General features: G+C 38.7%; 1 protein-coding gene across 5 annotated transcripts in view; it reads left to right on the top strand.

Annotated features, from left to right (window-relative positions):
• cop1 (COP1 E3 ubiquitin ligase) overlaps window positions 1-25,817 on the top strand; it is a 113,372-nt gene that overhangs the window by 59,524 nt on the left and 28,031 nt on the right. Inside the window, exons 1-5 of one of the 5 annotated variants that reach the window (XM_061928617.2) lie at window positions 7,847-8,680; window positions 16,267-16,326; window positions 18,969-19,066; window positions 20,619-20,683; window positions 20,741-20,860. In XM_061928617.2, coding sequence (XP_061784601.1) covers window positions 16,283-16,326; window positions 18,969-19,066; window positions 20,619-20,683; window positions 20,741-20,860 — 327 coding nt within the window. In that variant the 5' untranslated portion in view covers window positions 7,847-8,680; window positions 16,267-16,282. Of the gene's footprint in view, window positions 1-7,846; window positions 8,681-12,167; window positions 12,780-13,203; window positions 13,217-16,266; window positions 16,327-18,968; window positions 19,067-20,618; window positions 20,861-25,817 lie in introns of those variants that run through there. The other 4 variants (XM_061928614.2, XM_072912144.1, XM_061928616.2 and 1 more) reach the window with 4 other exon arrangements.

The raw sequence follows: 25,817 nt of genomic DNA, 5'->3' as shown, positions 1-25,817 counted from the left end.
TACATGATATCTACCTTGTATCATCATCTACTACTGATACATGATATCTACTACTGATACATGATATCTGCCTTGTATCATCATCTCCTACTGATACATGATATCTACCTTGTATCATCATCTACTACTGATACATGGTATTATTTACCTTGTATCATCATCTACTAATGATACTGACTACATGATATCTACCTTGTATCATCATCTACTACTGATACTGACTACGTGATATCTACCTTGTATCATCATCTACTACAGATACTGACTACATGATATCTACCTTGTATCATCTTCATCTACTACTGATACTGGCTACATGATATCTACCTTGTATCATCATCATTTACTACTGATACTGACTACATGATATCTACCTTGTATCATCATCTTCTACTGATACTGTCTACATGATATCTACCTTGTATCATCATCTACTACTGATACTGCCTCTCCCACACCACATGCTACCTCGCTGATATCAGTCTCATATCAATATAATATCTATCTGATATCAGTTTCATATCCATAAGTCATCCATCTGATATTAGCCTAATATCAATATGACATCTATCTGATATCAGTATCATACATATATGATATCAGTCTCATATCAATAAGACATCTATCTGATACCAGTCTCATATCTATATGATATCAGTCTCATATCTATATGATATCAGTCTCAAATCTATCTGATATCAGTCTCATATCTATATGATATCAGTGTTACTGTTCAAACACCTGCTGCCTCAGGACACGCCCACGAGCGTTCCTCTCCTCCTCTCACTCTCTAATCAACACACCTGACGCTGATGAGAGCTCGATAAACACTGATATAGATGTAGGTATACACCTCAGTGATATTTTGATATGCTAACATTAGCATGCTAGCATTTTCAGGTACACGCCACAGAGTGGTATATTTTTGGCGCTTGACGCAGGTTACAGTTAGCGTTTTAGCATGCTAACATCAACAAGATAGCTTTTTTTAGCTGATTTGGCGGGTTAAAATCTTTCAACCCATACGGTACCGGTACTCAAAAATACCAATTAAAAACCATTTTTTCAAACCAAAATTTCTACATTTTTATTTACCCTTTAACAGTTAGCTGATAGCGATGAGTTAGCTTGTTCTTAGTTAGCTTGTAGATTGTTTTAATATTAGCAGGACAGTTTTTCTGGTTACGTAAACGAATGATACCTGTTAGCATGTTAATGTTGGTATGTTAGCTTTTCTTTATAGGTAATTCTGTAGGTATACACCTCAGTGTTTACATATCGCATGCTTCCTCTCCTCCTCTCACTCTACAATCAACACACCTGACGCTGATGAGAGCTGGCCTGCCTTCAGAAGCCAGCGTGTCCTGCGTTCCGGTGCCAGAACGTAGTTACCTGTACTTGTACAGTAAGTTACCTGTACTTGTACAGTAAGTTACTTGTACTTGTACAGTAAGTTACTTGTACTTGTACAGTAAGTTACTTGTACTTGTACAGTAAGCTACTTGTACTTGTACAGTAAGTTACTTGTACTTGTACAGTAAGCTACTTGTACTTGTACAGTAAGTTACTTGTACTTGTACAGTAAGTTACTTGTACTTGTACCAACCGCCTTTGCGACCACAGCTCAGATGGGCCAAATAGGCAGAGAAAGATCTCTTTGAACTCAGTATCCCTGGGATGCAGGAGAATCTGGAGGTGTGAGTTGAAGACCCTGCCAAACATTCCGAGCACACCCTGACAATACACTCGGGTGTGTCCAAAACCCCGCCTGGTGATCAGTGGCCAGCTCAGACTCTTCCCTTCATCCATGCAGACGCAGGTCGGACCATGCGACCACAAAGTCCATCATAGACCTGCATCTTAGGGTGTCCTGGTGCCAGGTGCACAAACTGAAGTCCACAGTTTTAGATGCTCCCTTCAGGTGCCAACATAGGCGTTGACGTCTCCTGGTGGAACTACAGGGTCACCAGTGGCGAGCGCGCCAAGAACACTCCAAGAGGTCTGGGTTCTTCAACACAAACGACAGTCAGAAAGTTGTCAAGGCAAAGGGAAGTCGACTCCTCAAACACTTTCTGTCACGGCAATAGAATGTTCCTTCTGGGGCCGATCCAAGGACCTCAGGAACTATCCAAGGTCTACTGTGGGTATTTGGTTGGAGGTGGTAGAAAAAAACCGTGGTGGACTGACCAAGTCCAACCACTTTGAAAGTCCTTAGTCCAAGACAGCAATAATATTTCTATTGGCAGAGTCTTCATTGCTATTTTGCAAAATGAAAACCATCCTGCATCCTTGGACTGGAGGAAAAAACCACTGGAACAGGTTTTAGGAGCTGTGAAATATGAGTACTTTGAAAAGTACTTGGCAAGGTGGAAGGTCAAGCAGATCCAGGACTTAAAATGTGGTAGATAGTATACACTGTAGTATTTACTTTACTATGTGGTGTCTATAGCGTAGTATATAGTGCATGTGGTGTCTGTAGTGTAATATATGGTGTATAAACTGTAGTATATGGTGTATGTACTGTAGTATGTGGTGTCTATACTGTAGTATATGGTGTCTGTACTGTAGTATATGGTGTGTATAGTGTAGTACATAGTCTAGTACATAGTGTATTTAGTGTAGTACATAGTGTAAATAGTGTAATTCCTAGTGTATATACTGTAGTACATAGTGTATATAGTGTAGTACATATTGTATATAGTGTAGTACATAGTGTATATACTGTAGTACATAGTGTAGTACATAGTGTATATAGTGTAGTACATAGTGTAGTACATAGTGTGTATAGTGTAGTACATAGTGTATATAGTGTAGTACATAGTGAAGTACATAGTGTAGTACATAGTGTATATACTGTAGTACATAGTGAAGTATATAATGTAGTACATAGTGTGTATAGTGTAGTACATAGTGTATATAGTGTAGTACATAGTGTAGTGTATAGATAGATAGATAGTACTTTATTGATTCCTTCAGGAGAGTTCCCTCAGGAAAATTAAAATTCCAGCCTATAGTGTAGTACATAGTGTATATAGTGTAGTACATATTGTATATAGTGTAGTACATAGTGTATATAGTGAATACAGTGTACCCTAACCCTAACCCTAGGAGAAGGACAAGAATGAGGAAAAGAAGAAGAATGAGGAGGAAAAGAATGAGGAGAAGAAGAATGAGGAGGAGGAGAAGAATAATGAGGAGGAGAAGACGAAGAATGAGGCGGAGGAGAAGAAGAATGAGGAGGAGGAGAAGAAGAATGAGGAGGAGAAAAAGAATGAGGAGGAGAAGAAGAATGAGGAGGGGGAGGAGAAGAAAAATGAGGAGGAGGAGGAGAAGAATGAGGAGGGAAAAGAAGAAGAAGAATGATGAGAAGAAGAATGAGGAGGAGGAGGAGAAGAATGAGAAGGAGGAGAAGAACGAAGAGAAGAAAAATGAGGAGGAGGAGAAGAATGAGGAGGGAGGAGGAGAAGAAGAAGAATGAGGAGGAGGAGAAGAAGAAGAAGAATGAGGAGGAGGAGAAGAATGAGGAAGAGGAGGAGGAGAATAATTAGGAGGAGAAGAAGAAGAAAACTGAGGAGGCGAAGAAGAATGAGGACGAGAAGAAGAAGAAGAAGAATGAGGAGGAGAAGAAGAAGAATGAGGAGGAGGAGAAGAAGAAGAAGAATGAGGAGGAGGAGAAGAAGAATTAGGAGGAGGAGAAGAAGAGAAATGAGGAGGGAAAAGAATAAGAAGAATGATGAGGAGAAGAATGAGGAGGAGGAGGAGAAGACGAATGAGGAGGAGGAGGAGGAGGAGGAGGAGGAGAAGAATGAAGAGAAGAAGAATGAGGAGGAGGAGGAGAATGAGGAGGGAGGAGGAGAAGAAGAATGAGAAGGAGAAGAAGAAGAAAAATGAGGGGGAGAAGAAGAAGAATGAGGAGGAGGATGAGGAGAAGAAGAAGAATGAGGAGGAGGAGAAGAAGAATTAGGAGGAGAAGAAGAAGAAAAATGAGGAGGGAAAAGAATAAGAAGAATGATGAGGAGAAGAATGAGGAGGAGGAGGAGAAGACGAATGAGGAGGAGGAGGAGGAGGAGAAGACGAATGAGGAGGAGGAGGAGGAGGAGGAGAAGAATGAAGAGAAGAAGAATGAGGAGGGAAAAGAATAAGAAGAATGATGAGGAGGAGGAGGAGAAGATGAATGAGGAGGAGGAGGAGGAGGAGAAGAATGAAGAGAAGAAGAATGAAGAGAAGAAGAATGAGGAGGGAAAAGAATAAGAAGAATGATGAGGAGAAGAATGAGGAGGAGGAGGAGAAGACGAATGAGGAGGAGGAGGAGGAGGAGGAGAAGAATGAAGAGAAGAAGAATGAGGAGGAGGAGGAGAATGAGGAGGGAGGAGGAGAATAAGAATGAGAAGGAGAAGAAGAAGAAAAATGAGGGGGAGAAGAAGAAGAATGAGGAAGAGGAGGAGAAGACCAATTAGGAGGAGAAGAAGAAGAAAAATGAGGAGGCGATGAAGAAGAATGAGGAGGAGAAGAAGAAGAATGAGGAGGAGGAGAAGAAGAAGAAGAATGAGGAGGAGAAGAAGGAGGAGGAGGAGGAGGAGGAGAAGAATTAGGAGGAGAAGAAGAAAAATGAGGAGGAGAGAAGAATGAGGAGGAGGAGAAGAACAATGAGGAGAAGAAGAAGAATGAGGAGGAGGAGAAGAATGAGGAGGAGAAGAAGAAGAATGACGAGGAGAAGAATGAGGGGAAGAAGAAGAATGCGGAGAAGAAGAAGAATGAGGAGAAGGAAAATGAGTAGGAGGAGAAGAAGAATGAGAAGAAGAAGAAGAATGAGGAGGAGAAGAAGAATGAGGAAGAGAAGAAGAAGAATGAGGAGTAGGAGAAGAAGAAGAAGAATGAGGAGGAGGAGAAGTAGAATGAGGAAAAAGAGGAAGAATGAGGAGGAGAAAAAAGAATGAGGAGGAGAAGAAGAAGAATAAGGAGAATAAGAAGAATGAGGAGAAGAGGAATGAGGAGGAGAAGAAGAAGAATGCGTAGGAGAAGAAGAAGAAGGAGGAGGAGGCGAAGAAGAAGAATGAGGGGAAGAAGAATGAGGAGAAGAAGCATGAGGAGGAGAAGCATGAGGAGGAGAAGGAGAAGAATGAGAAGAAGAAGAATGAGGAGGAGGCGAAGAAGAAGAATGAGGAGAAGAAGAAGAATGGGGAGGAGGCGAAGAAGAAGAATGACGAGGAGAAGAATGAGGGGAAGAAGAAGAATGCGGAGAAGAAGAAGAATGAGGAGAAGGAAAATGAGTAGGAGAAGAATGAGGAGGAGGCGAAGAAGAAGAATGAGGAGAAGAAGAAGAATGGGGAGGAGGCGAAGAAGAAGAATGACGAGGAGAAGAATGAGGGGAAGAAGAAGAATGCGGAGAAGAAGAAGAATGAGGAGAAGGAAAATGAGTAGGAGGAGAATAAGAATGAGAAGAAGAAGAAGAATGAGGAGGAGAAAAAGAAGAATGAGTAGGAGGAGAAGAAGAAGAAGAATGAGGAGGAGGAGAAGTAGAATGAGAAAAAGAGGAAGAATGAGGAGGAGAAAAAAGAATGAGGAGGAGAAGAAGAAGAAGAAGGAGAATAAGAAAAATGAGGAGAAGAGGAATGAGGAGGAGAAGAAGAAGAATGCGTAGGAGAAGAAGAAGAAGGAGGAGGAGGCGAAGAAGAAGAATGAGGAGAAGAAGAATGAGGAGAAGAAGCATGAGGAGGAGAAGCATGAGGAGGAGAAGAAGAAGAATGAGAAGAAGAAGAATGAGGAGGAGGCGAAGAAGAAGAATGAGGAGAAGAAGAAGAATGGGGAGGAGGCGAAGAAGAAGAATGAGGAGAAGAAGAATGAGGAGAAGAAGAAGAATGGGGAGGAGGCGAAGAAGAAGAATGAGGAGAAGAAGAATGATGAGAAGAAGAATGAGGAGAAGAAGAAGAATGAGGAGAAGAAGAATGAGGAGGAGAAGAAGAATGAGGAGGAAGAGAAGAAGAATAAGGAGGAGGAGGAGAAGAAGGAGGAGGAGGAGAAGAAGAAGGAGAAGAAGAATGAGGAGGAGGAAGAGAAGAAGAATGAGGAGGAGGAGGAAAAGAAAGAGAAGAAGAATGAGGAGGAGGAAGAGAAGAAGAATGAGGAGGAGGAGAAGAAGAAGAAGAATGAGAAGGAGAAAAAGAACAATGAGGAGGAGAAGAAGAATAAGGAGGAGAAGAATAATGAGGAGGAGGAGGAGAAGAAGAAGAATGAGGAGGAGGAGAAGAATAAGGAGGAGGAGAAAAAGAATGAGGAGGAGAAGAAGAATGAGGAGGAGAAGAAGAATGAGGAGGAGGAGGAGGAGAAGAATGAGGAGGAGGAGAAGAAGAATGAGGAGGAGGAGGAGAAGAAGAATGAGGAGGAGGAGGAGAAGAAGAATGAGGAGGAGGAGGAGAAGAAGAATGAGGAGGAGGAGGAGGAGGAGGAGAAGAATGAGGAGGAGGAGAAGAAGAATGAGGAGGAGGAGGAGGATAAGAATGAGTGTTTGGCAGCAGGGCAGTGAAGAGGCCCTACAGGGGCAGCAGAAGTGAAAGGTGGGTGGTAAGCATTCCTCAGTCTCACTCTTTTTCATGGACTTTGAAGTCCACTGCAGGAGGAGGACGAGGAGGAGGAGTGGAGAGGAAGAAGAAGGTGAGGTAGAAAAGAGGATGGTGAGGAAGAAGAGAAAAGAGGACATGAAAGTTGAAGTTCTGAATGGGGGCCTCACACCCCCTACTGTGACCGACCCCCAAACATCATCCTTCATCTCAGCTTGTCTACCATGACCACCACACACACACACACACACTCTCACACACACACTCACACTCACACACTCTCACACACTCTCACACACTCTCACACACACACACACACACACACACACACACACACTTCACTTTCATGACTTGCATGACGTGTTGGGGGCCATGTCCCCTCACCACTTTTCAAGAGGCACTTTTGGTCCCGCATACTTTTTTACCCTAGAAAATGAAGCAGTGAAAGGAGAGCAGTCCAACACTGGCACCAAAACTGAAGTCTGGTTCTTGCTAAGGCGTGTCAGACTCCACCCGCATTCTTGGAGCCAACAGTCAGAGAGCAGGTCCTTCTGGAAGATGAAACATGTATTCAGAACTGGTCAATCAGCCAGATACTGCCAATGAAAATGAGCCTCCATCAATAATTCTCTCATTGTTCATGGCCAAACCCGTCCTCACAAACGCAGGACTGAGACTAACGAATAGTAGTCCAGGTGGCTGTGGTACAACAAGGCCATCAGGAGGCGCCCTAGTGGAGCCATCAGTTAATAAGAGGAAGTCTTGGGGCAGCATTGTCCCTCCTAGTGGAGCCATCAGTTGATAAGAGGAAGTCTTGGGGCAGCATTCTCCCTGGGCGGGTTGAGTCTGCTTCCTCTCTGGCCGTGACAACAGCCCGAGCCGTGGCGGCTGTTGCAGGGCAGTCCTGTGCGAGGTCTCAGGAGATGGACAACCAATCTCTGTTCCACCAACGTAGGCCGACCACCTGCGGACCCAAGAGGTCCTTTTTAATCATCATTGCCCAGGTCTTCAGCTGTCAGCGCCAGTGAGGTAGGATGCGGACATCATGAACCAACAAACCCTCCGGCCGTCAAGCCGCGTGACCAAACCATCTTAATCGCCGTTGCAACTGCATAGAGGGATGAGGCCGTAGATGCAGGCGTGCACAAAACACAATCAATCCGCCGGCACCACAGAATGTGCCAGAAGCATTCATTGCTGAAGACCTCCAGCCTTCATTGATCAGCTACCCTCACAGGTCACGTTCCACCTCCATAGAGGAGGGTGGTTCAAACAAAGGCCTGGTATATTCTTCCTTTGGTCACCAAGGTAAACTCCCTCCTGTCTCACAGACAACGCTGGAGACGCCTGAAAGCACATCTGGCGGCACCTATGTGACACATGCTTTCAGCTGCACCTTGTCCAGTTGGAACCACCGTTGAACCAAGGAGGACCAACGGAGGACTCCATGTCCTCCAAGAGGAAAGTGTGTATCCAATTAAAACTATAGGACATGCAATTGCCATCCATCCATCCATCCATCCATTCTCTTCCGCTTATCCGAGGTCGGGTCATGGGAGCAGCAGCCTAAGCAGAGTAGCCTAGACTTCTCTCTCCCCAGCCACTTTGTCCAGGTCCTCCCGGGGGATCCCGAGGTGTTCCCAGGCCAGCGGGGAGACATGGTCTTCCCAACATGTCCTGGGTCTTCCCCGTGGCCTCCTACTGGTCGGAGGTGCCCTAAACACCTCCCTCGGGAGGCGTTCAGGTGGCATTCTGACCAGATGCCCAAACCACCTCATCTGGCTCCTCTCCATGTGGAAGAGCAGCGGCTTTACTTTGATCTCCTCCTGAATGACAGAGCTTCTCACCCTATCTCTAAGGGAGAGACCCGCCACTCGACGAAGGAAACTCATTTCGACCGCTTGTACCCGTGATCTTGTCCTTTCGGTCATAACCCAAAGCTCATGACCATAGGTGAGGATGGGAACGTAGATCGACCGCTAAATTGAGAGCTTTGCCTTCCGGCTCAGCTCCTTCTTCACCACAACGGATCGATACAGTGTCCGCAATACTGAAGACGCCGCACCGATCCGCCTGTCGATCTCACCATCCACTCTTCCCTCACTCGTCAACAAGACTCCGAGGTACTTGAACTCCCCCACTTAGTTTTGCGTTTATGAGACACGAAGAGTCGACATTCTTAGCGTCCTGTGCAGTGATTAGGACCAGCCGTAATAGTTTCATGATGTTTTCAGGAGTCGGGGTGACCGGTCTTAAGGGAGATCTATAGAACTGTTTGGAATTTGGCTTTTTAAATGATCCCTGTGTTGTTGACATCAAACTTCCCCAGCTGTAACGGCTAAGAGAATAAGAAAACGTTATCGACCATATTCCACATTTGTACATTGTATGTTAGCATTTTAGCTATCTTTATACTGGTCAACCTAAAAATAATGGATTTCAACACTAAGCACTGTTATTCACATGCGAATAATATAAATACAGTCTATTATACAGCATTATTCACATGTGAATAATATAAATACAGTCTATTATACAGCATTATTCACATGTGGATAATATAAATACAGTCTATTATACAGCATTATTCACATGTGAATAATATAAATACAGTCTATTATACAGCATTATTCACATGTGGATAATATAAATACAGTCTATTATACAGCATTATTCACATGTGAATAATATAAATACAGTCTATTATACAGCATTATTCACATGTGAATAATATAAATACAGTATTATACAGCATTATTCACATGTGAATAATATAAATACAGCATTATTCAGATGTGAATAGTATAAATACAGTCTATTATACAGCATTATTCACATGTGAATAATATAAATACAGTCTATCATACAGCATTATTCACATGTGAATAACATAAATACCGTCTATTATACAGCATTATTTACATGTGAATAATATAAATACAGTCTACTATACAGTATTATTCACATGTCAATAATATAAATACAGTCTATTATACAGCATTATTCACATGTGAATAATATAAATACAGTCTACTATACAGCATTATTCACATGTGAATAATATAAATACAGTCTATTATACAGCATTATTCACATGTGAATAACATAAATGCAGTCTATTAAACAGCATTATTTACATGTGAATAATATAAATGCAGTCTATTATACAGCATTATTCACATGTGAATAATATAAATACAGTCTATTATACAGCATTATTCCCATGCGAATAATATAAATGCAGTCTATTATACAGCATTATTCACATGTGAATAATATAAATGCAGTCTATTATACAGCATTATTCACATGTGAATAATATAAATACAGTCTATTATACAACATTATTCACATGTGAATAATATAAATGCAGTCTATTATACAGCATTATTCACATGTGAATAATATAAATACAGTCTATTATACAGCATTATTCACATGTGAATAATATAAATGCAGTCTATTATACAGCATTATTCACATGTGAATAATATAAATGCAGTCTATTATACAGCATTATTCACATGTGACCAATATAAATACATTATACATTTACGGTACATGTACAGTCATATGAACATATGCATTATACAGTCTGATGGCTGTCAATGTTATCTAATATAATATACGAACTGTAAATATCTACTTTAATTATGATTTTAAAGCAAGTTATACATTGTATTTATATTATTCACATGTGAATAATGCTGTATAATAGACTGTATTTATATTATTCGCATGGGAATAATGCTGTATAGTAGATTGTATTTATGTTATTCACATGTGAATAATGCTGTATAATAGACTGTATTTATATTATTCACATGTGAATAAAGCTGTATTTATATTATTCACATGTGAATAATGCTGTATAGTAGATTGTATTTATATTATTCACATGTGAATAATGCTGTATAATAGACCGTATTTATATTATTCGCATGGGAATAATGCTGTATTGTAGACTGTATTTATGTTATTCACATGTGAATAATGCTGTATAATAGACTGTATTTTTATTATTTGCATGGGAATAATGCTGTATAGTAGACTGTATTTATATTATTCACATGTGAATAATGCTGTATAATAGACTGTATTTATATTATTCACATGTGAATAAAGCTGTATTTATATTATTCACATGTGAATAATGCTGTATAATAGACTGTATTTATATTATTCGCATGGGAATAATGCTGTATAATAGACTGTATTTATATTATTCACATGGGAATAATGCTGTATAACAGACTGTATTTATATTATTCACATGTGAATAATGCTGTATAATAGACTGTATTTATATTATTCACATGTGAATAATGCTGTATAATAGACTGTATTTACATTATTTGCATGTGAATAATGCTGTATAATAGACTGTATTTATATTATTCGCATGGGAATAATGCTGTATAGTAGATTGTATTTATGTTATTCACATGTGAATAATGCTGTATAATAGACTGTATTTATATTATTCACATGTGAATAAAGCTGTATTTATATTATTCACATGTGAATAATGCTGTATAGTAGACTGTATTTATAATATTCACATGTGAATAATGCTGTATAATAGACCGTATTTATATTATTCGCATGGGAATAATGCTGTATAGTAGACTGTATTTATGTTATTCACATGTGAATAATGCTGTATAATAGACTGTATTTATATTATTCGCATGGGAATAATGCTGTATAGTAGACTGTATTTATGTTATTCACATGTGAATAATGCTGTATAATAGACTGTATTTATATTATTCACATGTGAATAATGCTGTATAATAGACTGTATTTATATTATTCACATGTGAATAAAGCTGTATTTATATTATTCACATGTGAATAATGCTGTATAATAGACTGTATTTATATTATTCACATGGGAATAATGCTGTATACCAGACTGTATTTATATTATTCACATGTGAATAATGCTGTGTAATAGACTGTATTTACATTATTTGCATGTGAATAATGCTGTATAATAGACTGTATTTATATTATTTGCATGTGAATAATGCTGTATAATAGACTGTATTTATGTTATTCCCATGTGAATAATGCTGTATAATAGACTGTATTTATATTAATCACATGTGAATAATGCTGTATAATAGACTGTATTTATATTATTCACATGGGAATAATGCTGTATAATAGACTGTATTTGTATTATTCACATGTGAATAATGCTGTATAATAGACTATATTATTCACATGTGAATAATGCTGTATAATAGACTGTATTTATATTATCCACATGGGAATCATGCTGTATAATAGACTGTATTTGTATTATTCACATGTGAATAATGCTGTATAATAGACTGTATTTATATTATTCACATGTGAATAATGCTGTATAACAGACTGTATTTATATTATTCACATGGGAATAATGCTGTATAATACTGTATTTATATTATTCACATGTAAAAAATATCTAAGTGTATATCGTCTATTGTGAGCAAACTGTGGTGCTGAATTTCCCCCAGGGATCAATAAAGTACTTTCTATTCTTTTCTATTCTATTCTATTGTGCGGCTGCTCCTCCTAACCACCAGTGGCGCGAAGTAGGGAGCTATGCGGATGTGACGTCACAGCACAAAGGCGGAAACTGTAGCTGTAGCTGCCTGAAGCTAAAAGTGGATAGCCGGCTAAAGACTTCTTGTTGCTTCTCGGTCATTGACTCTTTATGACGGCGCTTTTCTTCCACTCACACTCCGCGGACGTAGCGGCGAACATCAACACGTTGATGAAACGCTCTCAATGCTCTGCTATGCTAGCAGGTTGTTAGCATGTGAAGCTAACTAGCATAGGCGGCTAACAGCTAACTAGCCTAGGCAGCTAACAGCTAACAGCTAAGCGGACAAAGTGTGTGGTCCAAATGTTTTAAAGAAGGTTCGAGAAGGTTTGCACGATGTCGACCAACCGCCCCCAGCAGGCGAGCTCGGTGCCCAGCACAAGTAGCAGCAACGGCGTGGCTAACAGCGACAACAACCCCGCCAACGTCGTGCCTTCACGGACACTCGCAGACGGCGGCTCGCCGGTGCCCAACTTGGCCGCCATGTCGTCATCCCGAGGCGGCTTGGCCTCCCTCAGCAGGCCCTCCTCGTCCTCCGGCAGCAGGAAGAGATCCATGCAGCAAGCACCGCTTTATAACGGCCTGCTCAACTCTTACGAGGACAAGAGCAACGACTTTGTCTGGTCAGTGTCTACAAACATCAACACTAGCGCGTGTGCTTAGCTGTTGTGTAGCTGCTAGGAGCCCACAGGTGCCAAACTATTGTGTGCTTAGCTGTTGTGTAGCTGCTAGGAGCCCACAGGTGCCAAACTATTGTGTGCTTAGCTGTTGTGTAGCTGCTAGGAGCCCACAGGTGCCAAACTATTGTGTGCTTAGCTGTTGTGTAGCTGCTAGGAGCCCACAGGTGCCAAACTATTGTGTGCTTAGCTGTTGTGTAGCTGCTAGGAGCCCACAGGTGCCAAACTATTGTGTGCTTAGCTGTTGTGTAGCTGCTAGGAGCCCACAGGTGCCAAACTGGTTAGTGTCTCGGAACAACACAACAATATCACGACGACAACATCAACACTAGCTTGTGTGCTTAGCTGTTGTGTAGCTGCTAGAAGAGCAACGACTTTGTCTGGTTAGTGTCTCCAAACATCAACACTAGCTTGTGTGCTTAGCTGTTGTGTAGCTGCTAGGAGCCCACAGGTGCCAAACTGGTTAGTGTCTCGGAACAACGCAACAATATCACAACGACAACATCAACACTAGCTCGCGTTCTATTGTGTGCTTAGCTGTTGTGTAGCTGCTAGGAGCCCACAGGTGCCAAACTGGTTAGTGTCTCGAAACAACACAATATCACAATGACAACATCAACACTAGCTCGCGTTCTATTGTGTGTTTAGCTGTTGTGTAGCTGCTAGGACCCCACAGGTGCCAAACTATTGTGTACTTAGCTGTTGCGTAGCTGCTAGGAGCCCACAGGTGCCAAACTGGTTAGTGTCTCGGAACAACACAACAATATCACAACGACAACATCAACACTAGCTCGCGTTCTATTGTGTGCTTAGCTGTTGTGTAGCTGCTCGGCGCCCACAGGTGCCAAACTGGTTAGTGTCTCGGAACAACACAACAATATCACAACGACAACATCAACATTAGCTTGCGTGCTATTGTGTGCTTGGCTGTTGCGTAGCTGCTAGGAGCCCACAGGTGCCAAACTATTGTGAGCTTGGCTGTTGCGTAGCTGCTAGGAGCCCACAGGTGCCAAACTGGTTAGTGTCTCGAAACAACACAACAATATCACAATGACAACATCAACACTAGCTTGCGTACTATTGTGTGCTTAACTGTTGTGTAGCTGCTAGGACCCCACAGGTGCCAAACTATTGTGTGCTTAGCTGTTGTGTAGCTGCTAGGACCCCACAGGTGCCAAACTATTGTGTGCTTAGCTGTTGTGTAGCTGCTAGGACCCCACAGGTGCCAAACTATTGTGTGCTTAGCTGTTGCGTAGCTGCTAAGAGCCCACAGGTGCCAAACTGGTTAGTGTCTCGGAACAACACAACAATATCACGACGACAACATCAACACTAGCTCGCGTTCTATTGTGTGTTTAGCTGTTGTGTAGCTGCTAGGACCCCACAGGTGCCAAACTATTGTGTGCTTAGCTGTTGCGTAGCTGCTAGGAGCCCACAGGTGCCAAACTGGGTAGTGTCTCGAAACAACACAATATCACAACGACAACATCAACACTAGCTCGCATGCTATTGTGTGCTTAACTGTTGTGTAGCTGCTAGGAGCCCACAGGTGCCAAACTCAAGGCCCGGGGGCCAGGTCTGGCCTGTCACATCATTTTATTTGGCCAGCAAAAGCCTGGAGATAATGTGTTAATCTTTTCCAATTAATTATGTTCCTTCTTTCCATGTTGACAGAAAAATACACATTGTGAGTTATATTGCATACCTTTTTTAATTATTTTTTTAATTTTCAAATCTTCTATTTTTAATATTCAACATTTACATACAATCAAAGAAATAATAATAATCAAAACAAGTGCAAAAACCGTACAAAACAGCGCCAGGGGGTTGTAAACTCGATAAAGCAACTAAAAAAGAATGATATATAAATAATAGTAAAGTGCGATATAAAATCTAATCCATATATATATATATATATATATATTTTTTTTTTTTTTTACATTTTGATAGAGGGAAGTAATTTTTTTATTATTTATTTTATAGGTTGTGTACATTTATATGTACATGTAAATGCTGTATCGGGACAGATCCATTAAGAGTTTGAGCAGAAATATGTCGTATAGGAATTAACTATACACAATAAAACATTAACAAAATGATGTTTCAAATGGTTTTAAAGTAATACCTTTTGTGAAATGAAAAAAACACAAGTAATGTAAAAAAAAAACCATGGTGTTTACTTTTTGATATCAAAATAAAACACAAAGCAGTTTGGCTGATGAAGATAAAGTCTAATAAACAAGATGTGTTCTTCTCCAACGCCCCCTTGTGGTTCAGTACAACAGTTGGCCTACAACAACAACAAAAAACAGGAGTGAAACCTCTCACATCGAATACACAATCTTCACAGCCTGCGTTCAATTGTTAAATTTGAGCCCTGCTTTACCAAACGTTAAATGATCTAATATTTCAACAAATGCAGTCCAACGTATTCCAAATGTTTTTGTTCAAATAAAAATGAGTACTTACTGTAAATATCGACTTGACTTATGATTTAACCATGAAAAAGCAGGTGCCAGAATGTTACTATAATACACCAACTGTATTCCATTTACAGTAACACACTGTAAAAAAATGCATCCTTAGGTTTCATGGGGTCAATCACCAGAATTGTTCCATTAAAGTGTTTTTTGCCCTTTAATTTACATTAATATGCTGTCAAAAAATCAACTGTAAATTTCACAGTAAAAAATAAACGACAGCTCAGTCGCCAGAATTTTACCCTAAAAAATGTTGGTACCTTTTTCTATTTACAGTAATACACTATAAAAACAATCGGCCTAGATTTTACAGTAAAAAAATGGCAGCTCAGTCACCAGAATTAAAAAAACAATTTTTACAGTAATATGCTGTAAAAGCACTGTAGTTTTACTATAAAATGTTTTTTTTAAATATAAAACAGTGGTACCATTTGTTTTCCAATTGACAGTAATATGCTGTTAAAAACTAGATTTATCGTAAAAAAAACATGGCATCATTTTTTTCCCGTATAAAAAGTTAGATTTTTTTGTAATATACAGTAATATGCTTTAATAAAACGTCAAAAAACCGTCAATCAACATTGCGGTGTCAAGGTGTCATACTTTAGAACAATATTTACTGTCAAAATGTTTGTCTTTATGCAGACGGACTGAGCTTTGTTTATATCAACCCTGACCCTTTTTTGCTTGTTGATGGGCTCATATTGCCCATCTGATTTGAAGCTGAATTATTACCACATATTTCTTTCCTACTAATGTTGGAGTAGTGGGCTTCTCTCTCTGTACTTCCTGTTTGAAGCGAGAGACGTAGTAAACATGGACATGTTTTTCCTCCTTCATTATGTTACGTGTCAATCAAACGTCAACATGACTTTTCTCGCCTGTTTTGAATGAACGAGAGTTTCAGGATGTTCCTAACGAGACAATCAATGTTTCATTTCTACTTGTTTCAGCCCCATTTGCTTCGAGATGATAGAAGAGGCACACATGACCAAGTGTGGACACAGTTTTTGGTAAGTACACACACATACATACATACATACATTACATATATACATTCATACATACATTACATATATATATATACATACATACATACTGTGTGTATATATATATATATATATATACATACATACTGTATATATATATATATACATACATACCGTATTTTCCGCACCATAAGGCGCCCTGGGTTAAAAGCCGCGCCTTCAATGAACGGCATATTTCAAAACTTTGTCCATCTATAAGCCGCCCTGTGTTGTAAGCCGCATCTAACTGCGCTAAAGGAATGTCAAAAAAACAGTCAGATAGGTTAGTCAAACTTTAATAATATATTAAAAACCAGCGTTCTAACAACTCTGTTCACTCCCAAAATGTACGCAAATGTGCAATCACAAACATACGTATATCAACATGGACAGAGCTGCGTGAAAAAAGCCACCCGGCCTCTTCGCGTAAACTTAAACTTACCTTAACAACTCGCTCATCTTTTCTTCATCCATCCCTTCGAGTTAGCTTTTATGATGACGCCGGCTGGAAAGGTCTCTTTTGGCAAGGTCTTCCTTTTGAATATCACCATGGGTGGAAGTTTCTGGCCATTAGCATGGCAAGCTAGAACCATAGTGAAGGATGACTTCTCATTCCCTGTGGTGCGAATATTCACCGTACGTGCTCCCGTTGTATCCACAGTGCGGTTCACAGGAATATCAGTTGCTGTGAAATAGTAATCCGTGTGAGGATGGAGAGATTGCGTCTTTTCATGAACCGGATCCTTGTCGCTTAGTAGGAGCCATTTTGTGGTCTTTACAGATGTAAACAGGAAATGAAACGTACGGTAATATCCGCGCGCTTTTTCTTCTTCTACGCGGGCGGGTGGTTGCTTACAGTAGAAGAATAAGCGCTTCCTGTTCTATGGGGGCGGGTGCTTACCTTGGCGGTTGCTTGCGTAGAAGAAGAAGCGCTTCCTGTTCTACCGGGAAAAAAGATGGCGGCTGTTTACCGAAGTTGCGAGACCGAAACTTTATGAAAATGAATCTTAATATGTATCCATATATAAAGCGCACCGGGTTATAAGGCGCACTGTCAGCTTTTGAGAAAATTTGTGGTTTTTAGGTGCGGCTAATAGTGCGGAAAATACGGTACTGTATATATATATACCGTATTTTCCGCACTATAAGGCGCACCGGATTATTAGCCGCACCTTCAATGAATGGCATATTTCATAACTTTGTCCACCAATAAGCCGCCCCGGACTATAAGCCGCGCCTATGCTGCGCTAAAGGGAATGTCAAAAAAACAGTCAGATAGGTCAGTCAAACTTTAATAATATATTAAAAACCAGCGTTCTAACAACTCTGTTCACTCCCAAAATGTACGCAAATGTGCAATCACAAACATAGTAAAATTCAAAATAGTGCAGAGCAATAGCAACATAATGTTGCTCGAACGTTAATGTCACAACACACAAAATAAACATAGCGCTCACTTTCTGAAGTTATTCTTCATTCGTAAATCCTTCGTCTTCGGTGTCCGAAGTGAAAAGTTGGGCAAATGTGAGATCCAAAATGGCCGGCTCCGTCTCGTCGAAGTAATCGGAGTCAGTGTCACTGTTATCCAGCAGTTCTGTGAATCCTGCCTTCCGGAAAGCTCGGACCACAGTTGTGACCGAAATATCTGCCCAGGCATTTACGATCCACTGGCAGATGTTGGCGTCGTCTGGCGCTGCCTCCCTGTCTTAGTGAAGGTGTGTTCGCCTTCTGTCATCCATTGTTCCCACGCAGTTAGCAGTCTAGCTTCGAATGCCCTGTTGACACCAATATCTAGCGGCTGGAGGTCTTTTGTCAATCCACCCGGAATGACGGCGAGTATTGAATTAAGCGCGTAAGCGTGTCTCTTACTGTGATGTTATGAGCTAGCAAATATAACAACTACACTACCCAGCATGCAACGATAGTTACGAGCATGCGCGGTAGCCCTGAGAAGCGTTGTTGTATGCTGGGAGTTAGAATGTGGTTATGAGCACGCTGTGAGTAAACGTTGAGAACTCAGTTAACACGCCTCGTCTGCATTATTTATAATTAGACAGACAACACACTTAATAGGAGCCATTTTGGGGTCTTTACATAAACACACAAATGGAAATGAAACGTCACATATCCCAGCATGCACCGCGCGCTTCTTCTTCCGGGGGCGGGTGGTTGCTTACAGTACAAGAAGAAGCGCTTCCTGTTCTATGGGGGCGGGTGCTTACCTTGGCGGTTGCTTGCGTAGAAGAAGAAGCGCTTCCTGCTCTACCGGGAAAAAAGATGGCGGCTGTTTACCGAAGTTGCGAGAACGAAACTTTATGAAAATGAATCTTAATATTTATCCATATATAAAGCGCACCGGGTTAAAAGCCGCACTGTCAGCTTTTGAGTAAATTTGTGGTTTTTAGGTGCGGCTAATGGTGCGGAAAATACGGTACATACATACTGTGTATGTATGTATATATATATATATATATATATATATATATATATATATATATATATATATATATATATATACATACATACTGTATATATATATTATATATATATATATACAAAAAAAAAATATATATATATATATATATCTATACATACATTAAACACATGACTGTCCTATCCATGGACAGCTTCAAATGCATCCGCCAGAGTCTGGAGGACAGCAACAGGTGTCCCAAGTGCAACTACATAGTTGACAACGTGGACCAGCTCTACCCCAACTTTCTAGGTAGGTGAACACTTGTCACACACCTGTTTGTGTCCAGATGACATCATCATATACACGACATGTATTTAAATACACATTCTGTCTTATTATTAGTATAAATCTGTGTGTGTGTGTGTGTGTGTCCAGATGACATCATCATATACATGTATTTAAATACACATTCTGTCTTATTAGTGTTATTGATTTGTTTCATCACAGTTTACAATTGCATGAGTCATGATTAAACACAAGTGATGGTGCATTAAAATGATGTGAATAAAAGAGGCCAATATTTGTACACAAATACCATTGTACACAATGTCACTTTTGAAATGTTTTATGTCATTTATTTACACAAAACTTAATAACACTTATCTAAACTTCTTTCACGGTGTATTTTATATACAATACTTTGTTTTATTTAAAGTTCTTTCAGAATGTATTTTAAATACAATATTTTGTTTTATCTAAAGTTATTTTAGGATGTATTTTAAATATAATATTTAGTTTTATCTAAAGTTCTCTAAATATGTATTTTAAATATAATATTTTGTTGTATCTAAAGTTCTATCAGGGTGTATTTTAAATATAATATTTAGTTTGATCTAAAGTTATTTTCATAATGTATTAAATATAAAGTTGAGTTTCATCTATATGTATTTTAAATATAATATTTTGTTTTATCTAAAGTTATTTTAGGATGCATTTTAAATAGAATATTTAGTTTTATCTAAAGTTCTCTCAATATGTATTTTAAATATAATATTTTGTTGTATCTAAAGTTCTATCAGGGTGTATTTTAAATATAATATTTAGTTTGATCTAAAGTTATTTTCATAATGTATTAAATATAAAGTTGAGTTTCATCTATATGTATTTTAAATATAATATTTTGTTTTATCTAAAGTTATTTTAGGATGCATTTTAAATAGAATATTTAGTTTTATCTAAAGTTCTCTCAATATGTATTTTAAATATAATATTTTGTTGTATCTAAAGTTCTATCAGGATGTATTTTAAATATAATATTTAGTTTGATCTAAAGTTATTTTCAGAATGTATTAAATATAAAGTTGAGTTTCATCTAAAGTTCTTTCAGGATGTATTTTAAATATATAATTAGGTTTGATCTAAAGTTGTTTCAAGGTGTGTTTTAAATATAATATTTTGTTTTATCCAAAGTTCTTTCAGGATGTATTTTAGATACCGTATATTTATTTTTTTCCAAAGTTCATTCAGGCTGTAGTTTAAATATAATATTTAGTTAGGATGTATTTTAGATATACAATGTAGTTTAAAGTTATTACAGGATGTATTTTAGATATAATATTTGCATTGATCTAAAGTGGTGTGGTAATATTTCATCCTTAAAATGGATGGGCAATATGAGCCCATCAACACAGATGAAAGAGTGAGAATGCTGTGATCGGGGAAAAATGCACTTTAAGATTTTCAATATTTATTAATATTTTGTTTACAGAATGAGTCTATTTTTGTCTATTACTCAGAATCATGTATGTGACACACAAGGACTTTGACTTGGTACTGTGGTCTCCCTCTTCCTCCTCCCCAGTCAACGAACTGATCCTGAAACAGAAGCAGCGATGTGAAGAGAAGAGACTGAAGTTGGACCATCCTGTAAGTAGACCACATCCACATCTGCAGGACCTCTCTAGTCCGCCTCTCACCCTGCAGAACGGATCCAGGTGGCAGGTGTTCCAGGACGTGTTGAGTCCAGACCAGGACAACCTGGACCTGGCCAATGTCAACCTCATGCTGGAGCTGCTGGTTCAGAGGAAGAAGCAGCTGGAGGCGGTAAGCAAGGACCTCACACACATTCATAATAGGATAGAACAGCAGCTAATACACACACATTCATAATAGGATAGAATAGCAGCTAATACACACACCTCACACACATTCATATTAGGATAGAATAGCAGCTAATACACACACCTCACACACATTCATATTAGGATAGAATAGCAGCTAATACACACACCTCACACACATTCATATTAGGATAGAATAGGAGCTAATACACACACATTGATATTAGGATAGAATAGCAGCTAATACACACACCTCACACACATTCATATTAGGATAGAATAGCAGCTAATACACACACCTCACACACATTCATATTAGGATAGAATAGGAGCTAATACACACACATTGATATTAGGATAGAATAGGAGCTAATACACACACCTCACACACATTCATATTAGGATAGAATAGCAGCTAATACACACACCTCACACACATTCATAATAGGATAGAATAGCAGCTAATACACACACCTCACACACATTCATATTAGGATAGAATAGCAGCTAATACACACACATTCATATTAGGATAGAATAGCAGCTAATACACACACCTCACACACATTCATATTAGGATAGAATAGCAGCTAATACACACACCTCACACACATTCATATTAGGATAGAATAGCAGCTAATACACACACCTCACACACATTCATATTAGGATAGAATAGGAGCTAATACACACACATTGATATTAGGATAGAATAGGAGCTAATACACACACCTCACACACATTCATATTAGGATAGAATAGCAGCTAATACACACACCTCACACACATTCATAATAGGATAGAATAGCAGCTAATACACACACCTCACACACATTCATATTAGGATAGAATAGCAGCTAATACACACACCTCACACACATTCATATTAGGATAGAATAGCAGCTAATACACACACCTCACACACATTCATATTAGGATAGAATAGCAGCTAATACACACACATTCATATTAGGATAGAATAGCAGCTAATACACACACATTCATATTAGGATAGAATAGCAGCTAATACACACACCTCACACACATTCATATTAGGATAGAATAGCAGCTAATACACACACCTCACACACATTCATATTAGGATAGAATAGGAGCTAATACACACACATTGATATTAGGATAGAATAGGAGCTAATACACACACCTCACACACATTCATATTAGGATAGAATAGCAGCTAATACACACACCTCACACACATTCATATTAGGATAGAATAGCAGCTAATACACACACCTCACACACATTCATATTAGGATAGAATAGCAGCTAATACACACACATTGATATTAGGATAGAATAGCAGCTAATACACACACCTCACACACATTCATATTAGGATAGAATAGGAGCTAATACACACACATTGATATTAGGATAGAATAGGAGCTAATACACACACCTCACACACATTCATATTAGGATAGAATAGCAGCTAATACACACACCTCACACACATTCATAATAGGATAGAATAGCAGCTAATACACACACCTCACACACATTCATATTAGGATAGAATAGCAGCTAATACACACACCTCACACACATTCATATTAGGATAGAATAGCAGCTAATACACACACCTCACACACATTCATATTAGGATAGAATAGCAGCTAATACACACACCTCACACACATTCATATTAGGATAGAATAGCAGCTAATACACACACATTCATATTAGGATAGAATAGCAGCTAATACACACACATTCATATTAGGATAGAATAGCAGCTAATACACACACCTCACACACATTCATATTAGGATAGAATAGCAGCTAATACACACACCTCACACACATTCATATTAGGATAGAATAGGAGCTAATACACACACATTGATATTAGGATAGAATAGGAGCTAATACACACACCTCACACACATTCATATTAGGATAGAATAGCAGCTAATACACACACCTCACACACATTCATAATAGGATAGAATAGCAGCTAATACACACACCTCACACACATTCATATTAGGATAGAATAGCAGCTAATACACACACCTCACACACATTCATATTAGGATAGAATAGCAGCTAATACACACACCTCACACACATTCATATTAGGATAGAATAGCAGCTAATACACACACATTCATATTAGGATAGAATAGCAGCTAATACACACACATTCATATTAGGATAGAATAGCAGCTAATACACACACCTCACACACATTCATATTAGGATAGAATAGCAGCTAATACACACACCTCACACACATTCATATTAGGATAGAATAGGAGCTAATACACACACATTGATATTAGGATAGAATAGGAGCTAATACACACACCTCACACACATTCATATTAGGATAGAATAGCAGCTAATACACACACCTCACACACATTCATATTAGGATAGAATAGCAGCTAATACACACACCTCACACACATTCATATTAGGATAGAATAGCAGCTAATACACACACATTGATATTAGGATAGAATAGCAGCTAATACACACACCTCACACACATTCATATTAGGATAGAATAGGAGCTAATACACACACATTGATATTAGGATAGAATAGGAGCTAATACACACACCTCACACACATTCATATTAGGATAGAATAGCAGCTAATACACACACCTCACACACATTCATAATAGGATAGAATAGCAGCTAATACACACACCTCACACACATTCATATTAGGATAGAATAGCAGCTAATACACACACCTCACACACATTCATATTAGGATAGAATAGCAGCTAATACACACACCTCACACACATTCATATTAGGATAGAATAGCAGCTAATACACACACATTCATATTAGGATAGAATAGCAGCTAATACACACACATTCATATTAGGATAGAATAGCAGCTAATACACACACCTCACACACATTCATAATAGGATAGAATAGCAGCTAATACACACACATTCATATTAGGATAGAATAGCAGCTAATACACACACATTCATATTAGGATAGAATAGGAGCTAATACACACACCTCACACACATTCATATTAGGATAGAATAGCAGCTAATACACACACCTCACACACATTCATATTAGGATAGAATAGCAGCTAATACACACACCTCACACACATTCATATTAGGATAGGATAGGAGCTAATACACACACCTCACACACATTCATATTAGGATAGAATAGCAGCTAATACACACACCTCACACACATTCATATTAGGATAGAATAGCAGCTAATACACACACCTCACACACATTCATATTAGGATAGAATAGCAGCTAATACACACACCTCACACACATTCATATTAGGATAGAATAGCAGCTAATACACACACCTCACACACATTCATATTAGGATAGAATAGCAGCTAATACACACACCTCACACACATTCATATTAGGATAGAATAGCAGCTAATACACACACCTCACACACATTCATATTAGGATAGAATAGGAGCTAATACACACACCTCACACACATTCATATTAGGATAGAATAGCAGCTAATACACACACCTCACACACATTCATATTAGGATAGAATAGCAGCTAATACACACACCTCACACACATTCATATTAGGATAGAATAGCAGCTAATACACACACCTCACACACATTCATATTAGGATAGAATAGCAGCTAATACACACACCTCACACACATTCATATTAGGATAGAATAGCAGCTAATACACACACATTCATATTAGGATAGAATAGCAGCTAATACACACACATTCATATTAGGATAGAATAGCAGCTAATACACACACATTCATATTAGGATAGAATAGCAGCTAATACACACACCTCACACACATTCATAATAGGATAGAATAGCAGCTAATACACACACATTCATATTAGGATAGAATAGCAGCTAATACACACACATTCATATTAGGATAGAATAGGAGCTAATACACACACCTCACACACATTCATATTAGGATAGAATAGCAGCTAATACACACACCTCACACACATTCATATTAGGATAGAATAGCAGCTAATACACACACCTCACACACATTCATATTAGGATAGAATAGCAGCTAATACACACACCTCACACACATTCATATTAGGATAGAATAGCAGCTAATACACACACCTCACACACATTCATATTAGGATAGAATAGCAGCTAATACACACACATTCATATTAGGATAGAATAGCAGCTAATACACACACATTCATATTAGGATAGAATAGCAGCTAATACACACACCTCACACACATTCATATTAGGATAGAATAGCAGCTAATACACACACCTCACACACATTCATATTAGGATAGAATAGGAGCTAATACACACACATTGATATTAGGATAGAATAGGAGCTAATACACACACCTCACACACATTCATATTAGGATAGAATAGCAGCTAATACACACACCTCACACACATTCATATTAGGATAGAATAGCAGCTAATACACACACCTCACACACATTCATATTAGGATAGAATAGCAGCTAATACACACACATTGATATTAGGATAGAATAGCAGCTAATACACACACCTCACACACATTCATATTAGGATAGAATAGGAGCTAATACACACACATTGATATTAGGATAGAATAGGAGCTAATACACACACCTCACACACATTCATATTAGGATAGAATAGCAGCTAATACACACACCTCACACACATTCATAATAGGATAGAATAGCAGCTAATACACACACCTCACACACATTCATATTAGGATAGAATAGCAGCTAATACACACACCTCACACACATTCATATTAGGATAGAATAGCAGCTAATACACACACCTCACACACATTCATATTAGGATAGAATAGCAGCTAATACACACACATTCATATTAGGATAGAATAGCAGCTAAGACACACACATTCATATTAGGATAGAATAGCAGCTAATACACACACATTCATA

Source organism: Nerophis lumbriciformis, linkage group LG33 (assembly GCF_033978685.3).
Source record: "Nerophis lumbriciformis linkage group LG33, RoL_Nlum_v2.1, whole genome shotgun sequence".
In the NCBI taxonomy this organism is placed as follows: domain Eukaryota; kingdom Metazoa; phylum Chordata; class Actinopteri; order Syngnathiformes; family Syngnathidae; genus Nerophis; species Nerophis lumbriciformis.
Note: the sequence above shows the minus strand (reverse complement) of the source record. Positions and strands in the feature narration are given on the sequence as shown.